At 31.8% G+C, this 21,311-nt stretch overlaps 1 protein-coding gene across 1 annotated transcript; it reads right to left on the minus strand.

Moving 5' to 3' along the window:
- LOC133288446 (non-cyanogenic beta-glucosidase-like) lies at nt 1-8,337 on the minus strand. The gene is made up of 13 exons (XM_061486202.1): nt 8,155-8,337; nt 7,603-7,672; nt 4,520-4,578; nt 3,750-3,825; nt 3,562-3,639; nt 3,378-3,465; nt 3,034-3,280; nt 2,583-2,701; nt 912-1,126; nt 785-816; nt 579-684; nt 273-381; nt 1-178 (listed from the first exon to the last, which is right to left on the minus strand). Exons 1-13 carry the CDS (start codon nt 8,335-8,337, stop codon nt 1-3), a joined length of 1,560 nt encoding a protein of 519 aa, XP_061342186.1.
- Between the last annotated feature and the right edge of the window lie 12,974 nt (nt 8,338-21,311).

Below are 21,311 nucleotides of genomic sequence, written 5' to 3' on the forward strand. Positions count from 1 at the left end.
TTAATACTTGTTTCTTTTTAGAAAGTTCGCATACCATTGGGCTGAAATCTTAGGGTACCTTTTCAACCCATTTTTGTAATCAACAAAGTTCAATCCAAATCGAACAGTGTAGCCATTAAACCATTCATTGCAGTCCAAAAATGACCATGCAAAAAATCCCTTCACATTTGCGCCGGACCTATATATATTTATCAAATGCCAATAATTGGAAAGTTATAAAGTATATTCATATAAAGACATAAGCTCTTTTGCATATAAAAAAATTCACTTACCTAATTGCCCATCGAAGATAAAAGAAATGGCGATAATAGTAATCAATTCTGTAAGTATCCAAAAGGGATTCCTCGAGTGTTAGCTTAGGGTCATTGAACTCGTTCAAACCTGTTTGTTAAATGATGAGATACATAATATAAAATATCATACATATTCTTTTAAATAGATTATTAGGATAAGAAAATTTTAATATACGCATGCATTGATATAATATAATTGTTAAATATAAATTCTTAATCATTTTGTCCAGATTTAAACTACAATAGCATTCAAGGAAAATAAATATGATGTATTTATGTATTTACCATTTTCGGTGATGTAAACCACAGGGTTGTTGTATTTATTCTTGGTGTATAACAAAAGATCACGAAGTCCCTTTGGATAAAAGTATATCCAAGTTGAACCAGGCGCCTGCATATAAATATAAGTAGAGAATTTTTTATTTTTTTTTATCAATTAAACGGATTCAACTTGTAAACACATCTATAATTTTAGGTGGCCACACAGGTACCTTTAGACCAAGGGGTATCCCATTGCGCTCAACTGCAATTGCAAAATTAAAGACATGCTATTATCGAATTCAGCAATTTAATGCAACGTAGTATTTAGTGAATTGATAAATAGATAGGTGTCCTTACATGAAGAATTGGCCAGAGAATCCGTTACGTAACTGAGTTTGTCATTGCTTTGTGGTACATTAAAAACATAACTAGAGGAGTAATAGTTTAGGCCAATAAAATCAAATGAACCCTTTACTAAACTGGCATTCTCTTTAGAGAACTCAGGCAATCGACTTCGCACCAGGGCTCGCATTTCTTTAGGATAATCTCCTTTTGTTAGTGGTTCCATAAACCTGCAATCAATCAAACAAATTAAAAATAATCAACTTGGAAATCTTTTTCTATAGTTTATTGGTGGTCAAAAATAGGCCTAAATAAGAAATATCCTTGCAACAATGGTAGGACCTTATCACCAAAAAGTGCAAACACCCAAAGCTCTTTGTAGGCCTGATGTAATACAATTATATGAGGCCCATTATATGAGAACAAAAGGCCATGATTTTTAATCCTTCAGGCTAAACAGCGCAGCGTTGTTTAAGACCCAGATTCCTTCGCGTGACAAGAAGTTCACTGTTGAGTTCTATAATGTGTATTTTATTTGTTTTTTGAATAAGGGAAAATTATTAGTCCTTTTAAATGATATAATTTATGTCATTTTACTCTCATAAAGAAGTGAGACTCACACGTTTATTTATTTTCATTCACTCTTTTTTCTCTCTAATGATTTCTCTTTTTCTCTCACTTAAAATGATACAATTTTACCTCCTTTAAAATGATACACACGTTTTCCTTTGAATATATATATATATATATATATATATATATATATATATATATATATATATATATATATATATCATGGCATAAAAAGATCATTATAAATTGGAGGTCTTCAAGAATTCTACTTACTCGTTGGATACATAATATTAGGGCTTGTTTGGGAGCCACTTATAGCAGAAAAAGGAAAGAAAGGAGGGTGTGTTTTTTTTTTTGGTAAGCTGGGAGGGTTTTATTTACACCTTTCCTTGTTTGTGAGTTTAAAAAAAGAAAAAAGTGTTTGTCATTTTAAATGATAAAAATTTATGTCATTTTAAGAGAGAGATAGACACAATATAAATTTTTTTATTTAAAATTTAAATTAAAAGAAAATCACTCACTTTCTCTCTCCCATGATTTTCATTTTTTGTGTTTATCTCTCTCCTAAAATGACATAACTTATGTCATTTAAAATGACAAACACCAAACCCTTAAAAAAATGGGAGAAGAAAATTGTGGATTTTTGTAAAATCCTCCGAAACCCTTCTCACCTTTAAAATTGAAGTTCCCCCAATATTGGAGATTTGAGGGGAAAATATTATAAATTACTTATCTTCACTTAGCATTAAAATGTAAAAACTACAAAAGTGTGAATCACTTTTTAAATGTGACACTACTAGAAAAGTCTCAAATGCCGAAAAAATTTATTTGTAAAATGTAATAACTATATTAATTTTTTTAAAAAAAGGATAAAATTATATAAATATCTCATTAACCTTCTATTTTTTTCTCTTATAATTTTTTTAACTCTCAAATAATGGAAGAAAATATCCTTCAATTTCCTTCCATTTCTTCCCCTTCCTTCCCCTTGAATTCCTTCCTTCCATTTCTCTCCAAACTCTCAAGCAAAGCCTTAATAATAATGATTACTATTTTTTAATTAGTGCTCTAATTACCCTGTTAAAACTTGAGGATAGAAAGAGGAGCACTTACCATCCATATTGGAAGTCAAGCGATCGTCTGGCAGCCCTTTGATGGTATGTGTTATTTTCTTGGAGCGGTATGAACCAGTTACTTACCAACGTTATGCCTATCTTGCCCTTCTGATTTGCCTACATATGTATACACTATCTTTAAAATGATCATTATTTAGTATATATCAATAAAAATATATGAAATGAGATGTCAAGAAGCAGTTAAAGAACTGAATTAATTAGAAAGGTTATTGAATTGTAAGAACATGTATTCTATTACTTTTCATCTCATATTTTTTTTTTAAAAATAACATACTTCTTATAAATAATAGTCAGGTTTCAATTCTAGATATTTTTAATAATTTTCTTAAATACGACACCTATCAATAATTCTTTGCTTACCCAAAAACAATTAATATGATAATTTTAGAGCTAGAGGGATGTCAAATGTCAACTAATTAGTAATGAACCTGATACTTAGTCTTATACACTTTAACAGCTGCAGCATGAGCCAGAATTTGATTGTGTGTAACAATATAGGGCTCTGTCCCAGAATTACCACCAAGGCAACTTGGTCCAGTACATCGACCTGGTGCTGTCGTTCCCTGAGCATAGCCACCGTTACTAAACAACCATGGCTCGTTCAAAGTAACCCATAGTTTCACCCTATCTCCAAATAGCTTGAAGCAAAGATCCGCATAATCTTGAAAATCATTTCTGAAAATATAATATGCGAACTCAATAAATTACAATCATATCTACACATTGAATTTGCTAGGCAAGCAATAAGCTTAATTATTGAACGAAGACTCACACTATGCGAGAGCTTAAGAAACCACCATACTCATCTTCCAAGGTTTGGGGAAGATCCCAGTGGAAAAGAGTCACAAATGGATGCAAACCTGCAATTGTCTCAATAATGATCAATGTTTAATTAATTTTTATTATCAACAACTTGAAGATTAGAATGATAAAATGAAAAGTATAAGAGTTGTGACCTTGAGCCAATAGCTCGTTGATGAGGTTGTTGTAATAGTTGATTCCTTCTTGATTTATACCTCCACTTAGCTTTCCTTCTATTGGTATTAAAAAATAAAATAAATAAAATGGTTAATGCCAAACGTCCAACTAGGTAAAATATTAAGTCGAGAATATTAGAATAATCATTTATCAACATGTGAATTACTTGGGAGTATTCTAGACCAAGAGATGGAGAATCTGTACGAATCCATATTCATGTCCTTCATAATCTTAACATCTTCCTACAAGATATATTATGGACAGCAATTAATATATTATCATATTGCACAGATTATTACTATCAAAATGAAATACTCGTGAAATTACTGTAAGAAGTCTCATAAATTAATATTTTACTTTTAATTAGTTTAAAAAAATTTGATAGATGAATTTCATTGGGTCTAAAAGTCTAATTATTAATTATTTAATAAATAGTTTCATTTTATTTCTTTATATATGTTTTTTTTTTTTTGGTGTGGAATATATATGTATTTTAAAAGTGTAACTAATTTGTACAAAAAACGAGTACAAGTAATAAAAAAGTTTAAAAAAAGAAAGAAAGAGAGAGAGACCTAAAATCATAAATCAAAGTAATCCTTTTTTAAAATTTAAATTTTCAACTTATCAATGATTTAGCAATTTTAAACTTTATTATTTATAATATACATTTCCTTTTTTTTTATACATTCTCGTAAGAAATTATAATGTTAAGATAAATAAGTAAGGTTATCCAATATTAGCCTACCACACCCATGACTTCATAAGGAGGTTTTTTAAACACAGACCTAAATAAAAAATTTGAGAAAGGTTTGACTAATAAATTTGCTTCTCTATTTCCTTTTCTATAGCAATAGGAAATTATGAAGGTCCAACTTCTATCAAATTCACCTTTCCTTAGAAACATAAAGTACATATATTGGAGACCAACCACCATACCTTGTAGCGGTGATATTGGTCGACGGCGACGTCTCCATTGCCTCCATCCCTTATCCTTTCTGCATGTCAAATCACAGATGATTTAAATATAAATTATGCATATGCATACTTTAATATCAAAGAAGGAAAATAAAATACAATTAAGCTCGGCTGAATTTCAAATCAATAGCCTAAAGAATAATACCGAAATTTTGATTATGTTTATATATAATGAATTTGATTGGGATTTATTATGTTTTTTACATTATTATATAATACTGCACTAATATATTATTTAGAAAGTTTTTTTTTTTTGCGACAAAATTTAATTTTTTAAATGTCACTATCATTATCAAAGTTATTTAATAATATGGTAATATATAATTATATAATGACAGAAACTTTTCTACACCTCATAACACTTCAAAATAATCATAACTTATCATTTACTCGTATTAATCAAATAGTGTTGCCTTGAACAAAATAAATTGTTTTCAGACACTTAAAAGTTCAGTTTTGAGAGCAAGATCTCTGTAAGCATTCTACTTGTTTCCTTTGAGACAATAATCAAAATTCTATATGAAGAATTTTTAATATAAAAATATTTTATTTCCTAAAATAAGATTTAAAGACTTACGAGTATAAAATTTTAAAAATTAAATCTCCTCCTTACAGTCAAACTGTAAATGTAATTAAAGAGAAATAATATGAGGCTTTTTTACCCTTTTGCCCCTAATTAAATAATTAATAACTAATTTGCCCCTCCCCATAACTATCCACCATCCTGCCCCCATTTAGTCGATTAAGTTGCACTTTTAATCGACTAAATGGGCTAAACTCAGAAATTATAAACGCGAATTTTAGTCGACTAAAAACTCACCTTAATCGACTAAATTGTTTGCAATTTTAGTCGACTAAGAACATTATTTAGTCGACTAAATGTCGCAGATCAGGTTTTTAAAAAACCCCCCATTTCGCAAAGGGGGTTATTTTCAAACCCTAATCGACTAAATCACTCCATTCCGTCCCCTCTCTCCAACCAAGTCTGAATCTCAACCCTTGAAGGTGCGATTGAAGCTTCCCTGGTTCACACTTGCGAAATCGACATTTAGGTAACGTATTCTGACTTGCATTTGGTTTTAAGTTTAGTTTTTTTTTTTTTTCTCCATGCATTTGATTTCTGTTTGCGGTTTTGTGGATTTAGGTTAGGGGTAGGGTGCTAAGTTTGTTGTGAGGGTGAGGGTTAGGGTTGATGTGGTGCCTTAGGCTTAGGGTTAGGGTTATGTTAGGGTTAGGGTTAGGGTTAGGGTTTATGTTGCTGTTTTGTTTGGGTTGTAGTGTTTAGGGTTTAGGAATGGGTTTTTGTGTTCTGTTTTAGGGTTAGGGTTAGGGTTAGGGTTAGGGTTTAGGGTTAGGGTTTCTGTTTTAGGGTTAGGGATAGGTTTCTGATTTCTGTTTTATTTTAGGATTAGGTTTTGTTTTTTATATTGAATTTTAAATTTTTTGATATTGTTATTGTTCATTGATTTTTGTTTCCACTTGCATTGTAGGTACATTTGTTCTAATGGCTGGCCGTAGAAGATCGTCTAGCACTGGAAATGAGAGACGATAGAAGCTACGACAAGACCGTCCGTTAAATTTAATATTTATAATAAGAAATTTAATTTAAAAAACAAATATTTAGTATATATATACTTAATTTAACAGATTAAAAATTAAATAAAATATTTGAAATAGAACCGTTGGTTAAAAAAAATGAATGTAAAACAAATCAATATAAACATACTTATAATTTTATTACGTATAAGAGAAAGACTCGGATTTAAAATTAAATTATTAAATGACTTAATTTTTTTTATATTTGTCTGTATTATTTGGATAAATTTTTAATTTTATATACATATAAGTCAATATATTTATTTTAACATGTTAAGCAAATATGTTTTATAATTATTAATTTTTATCATTTTTCAATATAAAAAGTTTTGATGCATCTTACGTTAATATTATTAGTATAAAAATATACAAGAATAAGAAAATTAAAGAACAAAATATTATCGTTGAAACGTACAACAATTAAATTAAACATGTTTTATTTAAATATTTTTTATTAAAAAATAAGAATAAGATTAAAAGGTAATACAATTTAAGAATAAGATAAAATTATTTAAAGGTTATTTGTATTTTTTGTACATAGTTATTTGTAAATTTTTATTCTTTACTATTTAAGAATAATATACATTATAAAATATGGGTTTAACATTTTTGCTTAGATAATATTTTTCTGCTACACTCACGTAAAAATAAGTAGGTCTAATCAATTTTTCCCTCTTTTATTCATAACGGAACCCACTACTTATATATGAGCGTGGCGAAAAAAATATTTTGAAATATTTTTATAACTAGAAATATTTTTTTTGGTATCCTTAACTAGAAATATTTTTCTCATAAAATATTCAGTTTTTCCAAATTATTAAAAGTAATTGCAATATCTTTTATTGCCATTCGTTTAAAACATTCAGAAAATAACCATAGAAAGGTAAAGAATTAAATTTGAAAGTTAATATGTATCAAATAAAATTGAAAGTTAATAATATGAATAAATTTAAGAAAATATAAATAAAAAATAAATGGTGTAATAAATTAAAAAGATTGAGGAAATGAAAATGAAGGAAAAAAATGTTATGTGGCAATTATAGTGAAAGAATTTATAGTATACATATAGCTAGCTATAGAACTCATCATTTTTAAATTCGCAAAACTCGCGTGCTCTTTTTATAGTTGAGATTCAATCAACACTTGTAATTAACAATATAATCGCGGGCGATTCGAATCTTAAAATAGAATGTGTTGGATCTCAAGGTTATATAACTGGTATATTTATAATGGCTTATTAAAAGAACAATTTATATTACTAGTGGGTTAGGTAACCAATGACGAATCATGATTAAAACTATGAAAAAAAAAAATCTTCCTCTCTTTTATTGGTAAGGTTCTACCTTTATCTTTTAGGTTATTAATTAAACAAAAAAAAAGGTTAAACATCCTCTTCTCAAATCTTCTTTTGCTCGCCTAAATGTTAGAGAAAAAAAAGAGAGAGATACCTGGATGTTTATGGGCGTAGGTGTCCCATATACTCAATCCTCTACCACCCTCCCTTGCTGCACCTTCGAACTATATTTCACAAATACAACAACACACCATGAAGTAAAGTTAGTATAGCTAAAGATATACGGGACATTATTTTGCTCTGTAAAAAGCTGTTTCAAAACTCATATGTTTGGTAAGCAAGGGTTAATTAAAGAGCAATGCAATATATATTAAGCATTTTGTAAAGAACTATTTCAATAACTACCAAAAAAAAAAGAGAATCATTTTAATTAAATGATAATTATATTAATGATTTTATATTAATATCTCTAACACACTTAAGCCCATAAAAATTACTTATACAAATGGATATAATTACAATAAAATTTAATTTTATACTCAAAAAATGTATAAAAACACTATAGGAACAAAAAAACTAAACAAGGTAGATTTAATATTTTTATATTGTAGAAAATAAATTTATTTTCTATAACATGAGAAACATTAAACTCAAATATATGAATATATATATATATATATATATATATATATATATATATATATACCTGGTAGGCTGAGGATCCCGCCCCAAAGATAAAGCCCGGAGGGAAACTGCTCCTATTCAGCGAACCAACGGCAAGAATAGGAGAAACTGCAACTGCATCTGTATCTGTGAAGAATGAGGTAACAAGAAGAAGAGCAAGCATGCCCTGAAGAAGAAGAAGAAGAAAATAGCCGTTGAATGCCATGTTTGTTTATTCTCCTCAAAGGCTGCCTGTCATTTTATATACAAAAGCTACCTACTAAAGCATGCATGTGGTAGTTTTATAATAATATAATAATGAGTAATGCTATAAATCCTCCGAAATTATTTTTAAAATAATTATCTTAATATTTAATAAAATATTTCACATCAAAAACAAATTTTCATAACATAAACAAATATTTAATATTTTTATTATTTAGCAAGGTTAGGAATTGTTTTATAATAATAGAGAGGACACTTAAACATGGATATGAATTATAGAGTATTCCAAACAAAATGTTCAAATATAATAATATTATTCTTGCATTTCTACTCTAAACTTCCTTTTCATGACCAAACAAGGAAAAGATAATAATTTTTTTTCCTTCTATTTCGTTTATCTTTTCTATATATATATATATATATATATATATATATATATATATATATATATATATATATAAGAAAAATTAGAATATGGATGTAGAAAATAACGAAAAAAAATATTTTTCTTGTTTTAAATATGACCCTACTTCCTTCTGATCATCTTTCTTCTCTAATTTGTTAATTTTTACTTTAATTTTTTTCTCTTCGATTTCGGGAAAAAAAAATGGTGGCACTCATTTCATATACCATACATAATCGAGCCACCTTTAAATTTAATTTATAAAATAGTTTTTAATTAATTTGTCTTACTAGAAAATAATATAATTATATGGTGTTATTTTCAAATATTTTGTCTAATCATAAATGGACAACGACCATAATGACATATTTTGACAAACATTTTCTCCAAATAGCACGTTTAAAGATATTTTCTTAACTGGGCTAAGGCAGAGTCTCACTATTAGGCGGAGTAGGGCACATTTTACCATGTACTGGAGCGTGGGAAGCAACAGTGATCAAAGTGTCATTATTTGATAAATTTTTTATCCAAATGCTACTCAAACAGTATATTTTACCAAACTGTTACGCGACGTAATTCGCTACGACTTGTAGCAAATTACGTTCACCAATGATTTTGTGACTGATATGTCTCCAGCATATATATGATTTTAAGCCAAAAAGAGAAAGAATCTTGATCAATCTTGGATAAAAAGGGCTAGAATTGTTGTTAAATTGATAAATCTCAATCAGATATCTTGTCACTAATTTTACTGTATTTTTGTAGGAAAATAGACAAGAAAGAAGCTCAAATTGGAAGAACAAGTCTGAAGCCCCGCGTTGTTAGCATGGGTGTGAGGCTAGTAACGCCAGAAGAACTTTTCAATACAGAGACTCCCACGCTACTAGCGTGGAACTGGCGCTAGTAGCGTCAGCCATTCAAAACTCCCACGCTATCAGCGTGGGAACCACGCTAGTAGCGTGAACCTCCAGTATGCTGAACAAAACTCCCACGCTATTAGCGCCAAACTGGCGCTAGTAGCGCGGGAGGTACGAGAAAATCTTTATTCTATCTCAGACTGAATCAAAGGAATATTGGACCAAGATACACAATGAAGATTCGATCAAGATTTCCAAGCAATGCATAAACTCTATAAATTGAGACTCAGACCTCAGAGACAATCAATCTTTGGCTGGAGAGAATTGTGAGGATCAGAGAATTGAGAGAATTCTTGGAGTCTCGCGTTGGAGATCAGGATTCCACCGGAGCTGAAGACTGAAGACCATTGATCTTCCATCTTCTTTTCTTTTCTTTTTCTTTTATGAACAATTTTCTTATTTTAATTTGTTTAAGTTAGACATGAATATGTCTGGCTAATTTCTTTTTGTAGTTGGGATCATAGACCTGATGTGAAATCTTTATATTTTTTATATTATTTTTATAATTTAATTAGTTAGTTTGTTTTATTCTACCTGTGTTAATTTCTCCATATCCTGTTCAGAATTGGCCACTCTAAATTATAGGGCTTTGAGGGTTAGGACTCACAATAGACATATTGAGATTTTAATCTGGACAAGGGTAGAATAACAATTTGTGCATGACCGAGACATAAGCTTATATAGATTGCAGACTTATAATTCATTTGCTTAATGCCTAATTCAAGAGGGATTACTAAGACATTAGAATTCTGATTGTGTTAAAGGGTTGAAATCACCAAGACATTAGGGTTCAACTATTTTACAGGGAAATAATGAATTGTCTAAGCAAGTCAATTAATTAATTATAAAATACGATATAGGAATATAAGGGAGGATCGGAGGTGAAGTGCATCCTGGCTACATCCTTTTTACAAATTTCTATCAATATTTTATTACGTTCTTGATCTTTTCTTGCATGCGTTGGAAATTAATTGTTTTTAACTTTTTGTTTTTAAATATTATTTTATTTTAAATTCTATTTTGAAATCCAAAATCAATCACTTTCACAATACAAACAAATTTTCTCTTCCAACTTAAGGGGAATAGTTAAACTAGTACTTGGTGCATTAATCCTCGAAGGAACGATACTCTACTTATCACTTTATTGCTTAAAACGAACTATATACTTGCTGTAAGAACCTGCATCGTTAATTAAGGAAGTTAATTAATTAATTATGAGAAATTAGGAAATAATTCCATAATTGACCCTAATAATTATTATGAGGCTTAAATAATATTAGTAATTGATTAATAATGCTGAAAGTCGCTTTTCTGACGAAAAGTGCAGATATTAGCTCTGCTACTCAGTATAAATGCGTACCAGTGAAGTATCCCGAAAAATTATGACAAGTGTGTATATGTCACTAGAATAATATATAGGACTTGTAAAACGAGTTTCAAGTTAAAATAATGAGAAATGGTGCTAGAACTGATACTGGCTATAGAAAAGCGCGTACCAGAAAGGTGCTGCAAAAAATAAAATAAAAATATGACAAATTCTAGAAAAATGGCTAGGTTTAGAATATGAAGTTTGAGATTAAAATAATAAGCGTAGCTATTAACGCTAATACTGCGCGATTAACTTAAGCGCGCTATAAATACAAGGGACACACACTTCTAGGTCAGATTTGGAGGCCTTCCTACGTGAGTTTCTGAATTCCCTTGGTTGCCACCTTCTTCCTCATTGCAAGACTTGAGCTTTCCTCCATTTTTACACCAAAGTTTCCACATTTTCTTCTTGAAAACCTTTCTCCATCATTGTGTGAGCTTGTAGCAAGCTTTGGGGGAGTGGGGAGAGTGTTCTTGGGAGCTCTTGATTCTGTTTTCTGAGTGTGTGTGGGCTGCCTCCTTGGTTGTGGGAGTGTGAGTGCTTTCGGGACAGTGACCAAAGTGCCACGCTTGGATAAAATAATTACCAGACTGCCACGCCAACAATAAATTTTGCCAAAATGCCACGCGGCATAATTCGCTACACAGTGTAGCGAATTATGCATACAAGTAATTCGCTACACAGTGTAGCGAAATATGCCACGTCAAAATGCACAGAATCAAAATTCCCACATGTCAAATTTTGAAAAATTCGCTACATAGGGTAGCGAATTTCTCAAAATTTAACATGTGGCATTTTTGGTTCTGACGTGGCATATTTCGCTACACTGTGTAACGAATTACTTGCATGCATAATTCGCTACACTGTGTAGCGAATTATGCCGTGTGGCATTTTGGCAAAATTTACTGTTGGCGTGGCAGTCTGGTAATTTTTTTGTCCAAGCGTGGCAAAATGATCACTGTTCCAGTGCTTTCCACCTCCATTGGAGCTTAAAGAACCAATCTTTTGTGGGAAAGAACTTACCTTTGAGTAGCGATTTTCGTGCATCACTAAGGCAGAGGCTTAGGGCATTTCATTGATCATCCAATGCTCTTCTTTTTTTGTGTTCAAGGACCCCATAGGTATACCTTGAACTTTCTCTTTGAAATTTCATGAAAATAGCTTGTTTGTGTCATGAAATGAGAGAAATTTAATCATTCAAGCTTAGAGTTGTTGATCTAGGGTTAATAAGTATTGATGAACATCTGTTTTGGGTCAAAACTGAACCTTGGATCATTGGGAGCCATTTTCACTTCGGTTTATGCAGAAAAATTCTGCAGAAAACTGTTCTGCCCGTGTGGTAATCGATTACCTTTTGGTTGTAATCGGTTACCATGTGTAGTAATCGATTACCATGTTTTTGGTAATCGGTTACCATGTGCAGTAATCGATTACCATGTTTTTGGTAATCGGTTACCATGTGCAGTAATCGATTACCATGTTTTTGGTAATCGGTTACCATGTGCAGTAATCGATTATCATGTTTTTGGTAATCGGTTACCTAGTTCAGTAATCGATTACCATGTGCTTGGTAATCGATTACCACCTGTGAAAATGACCAGAAACCAGTTTTATGCATGGGAAAGTCCCCATTTGGGCTTGATGGCCTAGGAAGTTGGTGTTACTGTTGGAAAATAGTGATACCTTTAATTGAGGGACTTAATGCTTGATAATTATGAATTAGAAAAGATGTAATCGAATAAGGAAATGTTGTCATATTGAAATGAACCTTTAAAGTATGGTTATTGATGATATTTCTAATATAAACAGATTGTGATTGTGTTGTTTGTGGCCATTGAGCTAGTGTTAGCTTGGCTTGGATAGTTAGCTTGCGAGATAAGCTTTCGTGTCCTCGGTTTAGCCATTGTTTGTTCCACCATATCCCATAGGGGGATGGTTTATATGCATGATGTGTTTTCATGTACTATTTTATTGAAATGTTATTGAGCTGTTAAATGCAAATGCATATGATATGTATGGGGTGTTTGCCTAGACGGGATTAAATTCCTGTGGGCAGGTACGGTATGGGCGCATACTATGTGGGTAATAGACGTATTCCTGCACCTCTCTGGCCAGTAGATTATTCATAACACCCATGACATGATTATCTGCTGCATTGCACTGATTTTGGAACTTATACTGTTAAACTGCTTTTGGAACTTATATTGCACATGTAAGTGAGCTTGGGGTGGAAGATCCTTGAGGACCCTTTGTCTTACTGAGATTTCTGTTTAGAGATCTCACCCCACGTTTGGGGAACATATTTCAGGTTCAGGTAACCCAGGGGCTAAGACCTTGGGCGGCAGGAGGCCGGAGCTGAGTTAGATGTTTGTTGTTATGATCATATGTTGGATGCTGACATGTTATCTGTATGATTATGTCGTTATTGTTGAGACTCTGTTGGGCCTTGTTACCTTATTTGGTGAGCATGAGGATTGTCCATGCCACATTTGATTATGTATCGTCGTTTAGACTTGAGTTGTATAAACTATCAGGGTTTGTCCGGCCTACGTGTTGTAGTGCAGTGACTAGAGAACAATTAATGATTTATATATATGAGGTTATTCAGTGTAGATAGTTGTCTTTTGCAATTTACATACAGGCAATGTTTTGGAAATAAATTAAGTAATTCAACTTGGTAATGGTAATGACGTCATAATTGAAAGTAAAAAGTTATTTCGCATTTTTAATTAAGCGTGGCTTAATACGATGACATGTTAACAAATCGGATATACACGGGGTGTTACACTTGTCGATTTCGCAACAGTGACACGTGGCACATTTTCGCAAAAAAAAGCTGACCGGACATAATTCGCTACTAGTGGTAGCGAATTTGGTACATAATGTGGCCACGTGTCACAAAATCATTGGCAAACATAATTCGCTATCAATCGTAGCGAATTACGTCGCGTGACAGTCTGATAAAATATATTGGTCGCGTGATATTTGGATAAAAAATTTGTCAAACAGTGACACTTTGATCACTGTTCCGCGTGGGAATCTCTGCTACCAAGCACAACAAGACTTGTCTTGCTCCCAGCGAGTGTAAGACTTGTTGTGTCAAATACTCACCATATTTCATCACATGACAAAATCGTGGCCATACGTTCTCAACGTCTATATAAACCTCTATTCCTTTATAATTTCTCCATTTATTTTTATAATACACTCCTCTCTTTAAAACTTTTCTCTCAAGCTCTATACCAAGTAAGTTTCTAATTCTTCCTATTTAAATTTTTTTAGTAGAGCATATGAATTATAGGTAGCCTAGGATAGTGTAGGATAGTATAGCATATTAATTTAATTAACTAGGTTATGAGTGTAGTGTTAATTATTGAAATAATAATTAATTAGTTTTAGTTTAGTATAAATAATAAATGATGAATAATTAAGTAAGAAATTAATTAATATAATAATTAATTAGTCTTTAAATTGATTTATGTAAGTTATGTATTAAGTGTAAGTAATCTATAATTTGATGCTTACCAAAAAAAAAATCTATAATTTGATAATTAATTAGTAATATAATAATTAATTAATGTATGCAATTACTATTTTATATAAATAATTGTATAATTAGTGTAGGAATTGATTTAAGAATTCAATTTGTATGTAATTTATTATTTAATATTGTGATTAATTTATTAGTTATTATGAATTAAGGACATGATATTCCCTCATAGGTCTCCTCCTCAGCCTTCTACCGTGTCTACTCACTAGTCTTCTCCAAAATCCCTGTGGAACTGGATTAACTCTGATAAAAGTGAGACCATTGTCCTAACATTAAAAGATAAACATATTTCCACCAAAGTGTGGAATAGTGCAAATGATTGCATGATCAATGTCAAACGAGCTGCATCCCATGATTATGGCTACATACCAAATGACATGCACAATTATTTGAGGGATATCGATTTCTTGTATATGGCCCATCTTTGAAACCATCTGTGCATAGCTGATTGATATTTTTATTTTATCATTACTTTAACATGTTTAAAACATATTTTATATTGTGTTTCTAATTTTTCATGTGTTGGTCATTGCCTTTATGGAGCATTGGTGCTGAGAGACACAAACATTTTAAATGCCACAGGGGTAGGTTATTATTATGTTAGAGGGTGTACACTATTTGTTGGGTCTTTCCACATATAGTGAACATGCAGTTGCACATAGGAATAATGGTATTGATTGACGGTCTTTGATTCGGGAGCATTTGGGGGTCGTGCCATCTAGCAAACAGTTGGAGGGTTCACTCCTCAGCCTAGCTTACTTGCATGAGCACTTCGATCGATATAAGGATCACGCTAAGACTGAGGTGGGGCTCATTCGATACACTCGTGGATTGATCATGCGCATATTAGGGGGACTGTTATTTGTTGAGACATCGTCCAATTATGTCCCCATGAGATTCTTCATGCTTTTGGAGAATATATTGGTCACATGCCAACATAGTTGAGGGTCTACAGTGCTTGCCAACTTGTATAAAGAGATATCTAGACTAAGATATTAACCATGTTGTTATGGGAGGTTGTGGTATGCTCCTTCAATTGTGGGCGCAGTTCAACTCCCAAGGATTTCACCTAGGCCCCTAATTGTCTTATGTCCTAAGCAAATCTATGGACAAAGGTTGTTATCAAAAAAAAAAAAATCTATGGACAAAGGTATATATATTGTTTTGGTATCATTCTGAAATTGTTTATGATTAATGTGAACACCTAATTTTGTCCCAAATATTAAAAATGACAATTTTTTTATAATAAAAGAAAAAATAAATTGTGAAAACATATTTTTGTCTTTAAAGAAGGAAAAAAGGATGACAGCAACCAGATAGAGGAAAAAGGAAAGGAGGACCATTTCAGAAAAAATAACAGCATTTAGTAGGATCTGTTCTGGTTATGATATCTCTTTCATCCACCGTCTGATAGAACTGAAATTTTTTTTTGCAAGATCTTGACTCATTGTCCTTCATATCCAACGATGGATTTCTTGATTCGATGTCTCCATCATTCCCAGAAAATTCAAAACCGAACTGATTCTCCTAAACGATTCAACAGCAAACAGTGATTTTACGAAGGTCATCTCTCTCAATTGAACAATTGGATCATCCTCAAATTTTGTCAGCATGTTCCTTGCTTACAAAGTGATGGAACCGATTTTTGAGTTGATTCCTTTAGTGTGAGATATAAATTTTGAAATGTGGCTTGCTAGTTTATGAGAATAACAGTTGTTTCGGGCAGCGATTTTGCAAAGGTCATTTCTCTCCATTGAACCGTTGGATCGTCCTCAAATTTTGTCAGTGTGTTCCTTTCATATGATATTTCAATATTATCAAATTGATTTTTGGGCTGATTTCTCTAGTGTGAGATATTGATTTTGAAATATAGTTGTCCCACATTGGAAATAACCATTTTTTGTTCCATTTTCCCTTCAAAGTCCCATATTGTGCAACTCTCACTCATTTCTCCTCCCTTCCCTCTATATAAAGACCCCTCCTCATACTCATCTACACACATTTGGAGAGAACCAAAATAAAACTAAATTAGTGTCATAGTAAAAAATTTTAGTAACTGATTTTTTTTCCATTTTCTTTTTTTGTAGGAAAATTGGGGTGGTGTTCCACAACTTGGCTCCATTATCAAGTTTTGATCATCTTTGAAGTAAGTTCATTTACCTCCTCCTTTAATTAATAATTATTATTTTTTGCATGCTTTTATGTTCTTTAGTTGCTAGGAATTTTCTTATAATTATCTATTTCTTTGCATTTTTTTTATGCTTTTTTGAACTTTCTTATATAGCTTATAAGAAAACTACATATAAATTTTGTTAGGGATTAATTTAGTCGTGATGGTTTGTTAATCTCATAATTTTTTGGGTTATTTTAGTTGTGACAAATTGATGACCCAAGCTTATTTAAAATTATTAATTTACTTCTTTTTCATAATTAAGAATTAATTTAGCCGTGACGAGTAGGGGTGTTAACGGGCCGAGCCGAGCCGAGCTTTGGTCTTAAAAGGCTAAGCCTGTGATTAAATGTGTCGGCCTTACCAAGCCTGTTACCTGTTACGAATATAATTATCGGCATGTGGCCTGCCTTATTTACAAAAATAAAAGTCTGATTTGGCCTGTTAGAAAAAAAATAAGACAATAAAAATTTATCCAAACAGAATATACAATCAACAACACTAGTAATTCCATAAATATTCATAAATTCAATGTATATCGAAACAACATAATATAAAACAAAATCATTCAAAAAGTCTGTTTAACTAATAAAATAGGGGTGAAACGGATTAAGAGGAGAGAGAGGGCTATTACAAATAGTATAAAAAATATAAATAAAAATAAAAATTAATATACTAGACCAGCCTGAGAGGCTCCAAGGCCGAGCTTTTGAATTGGAGCCTGAGGCCTTTTTACTAAACAAGTTTTTATACAAGTCCAAGCCTGGTTCCAACAACCAATATTAGGCATGTAAGCCTGAGCCTTCACGAGCCGAGCCAAAGGCCCCTAGCTCGTTTATCACCCCTAGTAACGACTTGCTAATCTTATAAGTATTTTTAGGATTATTTTAACTGTGACAACTTGATAACCCAAACTTATTCAAATTTGATATCATATATTAATTTTCAAATTGTTTTACTTTAGGGTTATTTACCATTATTATTTTTCTCTCTTAAAAAATGCTTTAATTTTAAAAGGATTAGCTGAATTAAGACAGCTTATTAATCCTGCAATTACCGTTTCAAATTATTTTAGTTGCGACAGCTTAATGATCCGAAACCTTCAAATCCAAAAGTTGCAATGAATTTCTTTAAAATGTTTTTCAAAAATTAAAATCATTCAACACAAATATTTTCTAAAGAGCGACGTAGCTTTGGTCTCTTCATTGCAGCAGAGAATACATCAGAGCGGAACTCTTTCCGTCAAGTTAAAATAAAAGTTTAATAAAATTTTTTTTCTTAAATATCACATTTATCTTTTAATGGAGAAAACAAATATTTTTAAAAGTTATTAACAATTTGCACAATTAATTTAAGATAACCATTTTTGAATGGATGTATAAGGGGTGCAGTGAAATTAAGTTTTCACTCTTCTCTGCACATAATTAGAGTCTCGAATCTTGACCTAAAATTTTAAAAAACCAGTTTGCAATATAAAAGATTTTTCAACTTTTTCATTTAAATAAAATTAGTGGCGACTATATATTTTTATATTAAAATCATTTCGGGTCGTTACAGTCGTATTCTTGATTCAATGAGCCACTAAATGTAATTCATGCTTTGTAATTAATTCAATGCTTCATATGGAATACACCAGAATTTTTTTTTTTTGAAAAGCAAACAGGAAACATAAAAACAAAAAAAGAAACTAGGAACACCTCCTAGACCAAACTACTCCTACATAGTCCCTTTCAAGTTTGTCACGACAACCAGAAGGAGGCGAGTCAAACTCTTGTAAAGACCAATCAAAGGAGTAGGCAAAAGAGGCCATCCAATCGGCAACCTCATTCCCTTCCCTATGAATATGGGAAATTCTAACCCTCCAATTCCAATCCAGCATATTCCTTATGCGCAAGACCAAGTTAGAGGCTGGATGATGAGAGCTGCACCCTTCTCTTATGAAAAACTGGGCTACTAAGGAATCACCTTCAAGCCAGACAAAACGGAAACCTTTCCTCCATGCAATCTCAAGCCCAAGGAGACAACCCCAAAGTTCTGCTAACAAAACATTACCACAGCCAAGATTTTTACAAAAGCCAACAAGCCACCTTCCACTAGCATTCCTAAATACACCCCCACAAGCAGAAGCTTCTCCATTATTCATACTTGACCCATCCACATTGAGCTTAACCCAAGGGTCCGAAGGAAAAACCCAAGAAACTAATTTCTCTTTATTCGAGTTAATCTCAAGACCAGCAACCCGAAGCGTGTTTTCTGACCAAGAAAAATCTTCACCATAGACCATAGCAGCTCTAAAAGTGCCATAAGCAGGAACAGAAGATCCCTGAAAAATTTTCTTACTCCTAGCTTGCCAAATGAAACAGGAAATGATACCAAACAGAAGAGGCCATGATGGCAAATTGGACCAATTACGATCGTCAGAGATATTGGACAACACCCATTGCTGAAGATTAAGAGAGAAAAAATCCTCCCAAGCCTCTCGCTTAACTGCAATCTCCCACACTTTTTTTGCTGCAATACAATCTCTAACCGCATGTAAGGAAGTAGTCTCGCATCTCATTCAAGCAAAATTAATCTCATATACTCTTATGGACGACTGTCACGTGTCGTCCCATATACATACTTGAATAGAAAATTTGTAGCAGTTTTGCGTAAGAAACATGCGGGATTAATCTCTGTTCAAAATAACGTCCGGCCTTACTCGCATACAACACGTAACAATATCGCATGAAGTGTTTGTGAAACTCACTGCATTAGATTGGTAATATATTTGAACATTGCATAATTTATGAATTTATTTAAAAAAAAGCACGAAAATGATTGTGTACCTTAAATTTGAGTCAAACTCACACGTTAAAATATAAATAGTAAAGTTCATATTTTGGGTCCCTAATAAAAAATATGATTTTCACTTTAATCCCTTACAAAAAAATTAGTGCTGAGGTTCTTAAGAAATTCAAAGTGGATCCATTTAGTTGAAATTGTGGTTCATCACAAATTCAAAAAAAATCAACATTAATTTCTCAAAAGGACTAAAATCGGTCCACTTTGAATTTCATAAAAAGTTAGTAACCAGACGACTATTTTTTTTTGTAAGAGACTAAAGTGGGACCCTATTTTTTTATTAGGAACCCAAAAGAAATTTTACTCAAATATAAAATTTGCTTGTAGCAGTTCAAGCTAAAATTGACTGTCAATAATAAGAATTTAATTTATATTTAATGTTAATATTGTTACACTAACTTTTATTAATCAGTAGAAGAATGAAGTTGTAACAAATAAAAATGTATCGAATTATTAATGGGCATCAGTGTAAAATTCTTTCACACGGATATTTTATTTTTTATTTTTTTCTTAAATATTTTTAAAAAATTATTCAAATTAAATTTGAAAGTACGTATTACAATTAACGAAATCCTCGCTAGCAATAATCAAATGTTTATTCGAAATGAAGAACCATATAAATTTGATTTTGGAGGATATAATAGAGGATGGACTTTCTTTGATAGACACTAGAAACGCTTGTATCTATAATAGGATTGGTTTGCTGTTTTTAGTTTTTAGTTTCAAGCATCATTATTTGATCCGGATATAATATAGGCCTAATCAGGGCCCAATAAACACATGGAAGCCCAAGTCCATAAAGGACCTAGAACAAGGCATGAAAGACAGGCACGGGACACGATAACCTATCGCGTCACACCAGCGCGATGTCCATATCACGAAACACCAGGCGCGATAGTCCCATCCAAGGTAGTCAAAATCGGAATTTTACCTAAAATCGAAAAGGGAATAAAAAATCGTAAATCGTAAAATCGTAATAAAAATCGTAGAGTTTACCTGCACTTTAAAATTAAATTTTTATATACATATCCTTATGTATAAAAAAAAATTAAAAAAAATAGACTACCTGCCACCATCCTTATACATTTGTATACAATTGTCACACTCTAACGGTCTAAGCTAATAAATCATTCAAGTTATTATCATCGAAGACATTCTGTTCCACGTGATCTTCAACTACATCATTCAAAATTGTCTTCATCTAAACTTTTATCATGAGATAAAGTTTCTTCATTTTTCACAATTCATTCATCTTTGGATGAAACATCAGCAATGTTATATTCAACAATTTTTCTAACTTGCTTAACATCATTCCAATAGTTAAAATCAGAATTTAAATCTTAAAATCGGACTTAAGTAAATGTCTAAATCGGGATTTTATATTGGAAAGGATTTTAAGTGAAATCTAAATCGTTTTAGCAAAAATAAATTGTTAAAATCGAGATTTTAAGATTTAAATCCCGATTTTAACTACCATGGTCCCATCGCGTCATACACGGCGCAGTGCCTCATCACAGCATGCAGGATATACTTACTCCCCACTCAACGGGATACCTTCTACAGACAGTAAACTTAAGGGTCAAGGCAACATCACTGCGCCCTCACATCAGTAAGCAATGGACAGCTCCAGCTCGCCACAACTCTACTAATAGACACCATGGCAGCAAGCTCCTCAACATTTAAACCATGACAGCCACACTACGTTGACACCAAGGAACCTTT

This window comes from Gastrolobium bilobum, unplaced genomic scaffold (genome assembly GCF_033153095.1).
Source record: "Gastrolobium bilobum isolate Gb01-03AN ecotype WA unplaced genomic scaffold, APGP_CSIRO_Gbil_v1 utg27179, whole genome shotgun sequence".
Classification (NCBI taxonomy): Eukaryota; Viridiplantae; Streptophyta; class Magnoliopsida; order Fabales; family Fabaceae; genus Gastrolobium; species Gastrolobium bilobum.

Bases quoted from the DNA above. Each gene is read 5' to 3' on its own strand.
- LOC133288446 (XM_061486202.1), bottom strand. From the start codon at position 8,337: ATGGCATTCAACGGCTATTTTCTTCTTCTTCTTCTTCAGGGCATGCTT. The intron at 3,640-3,749 runs GTAATTCACATG...TAATACCAATAG, and splicing joins TTGGTCTAGAATACTCCCAA to AAGGAAAGCTAAGTGGAGGT. The intron at 2,702-3,033 runs GTTCATTACTAA...ATACATATGTAG, and splicing joins TGTATAAGACTAAGTATCAG to GCAAATCAGAAGGGCAAGAT.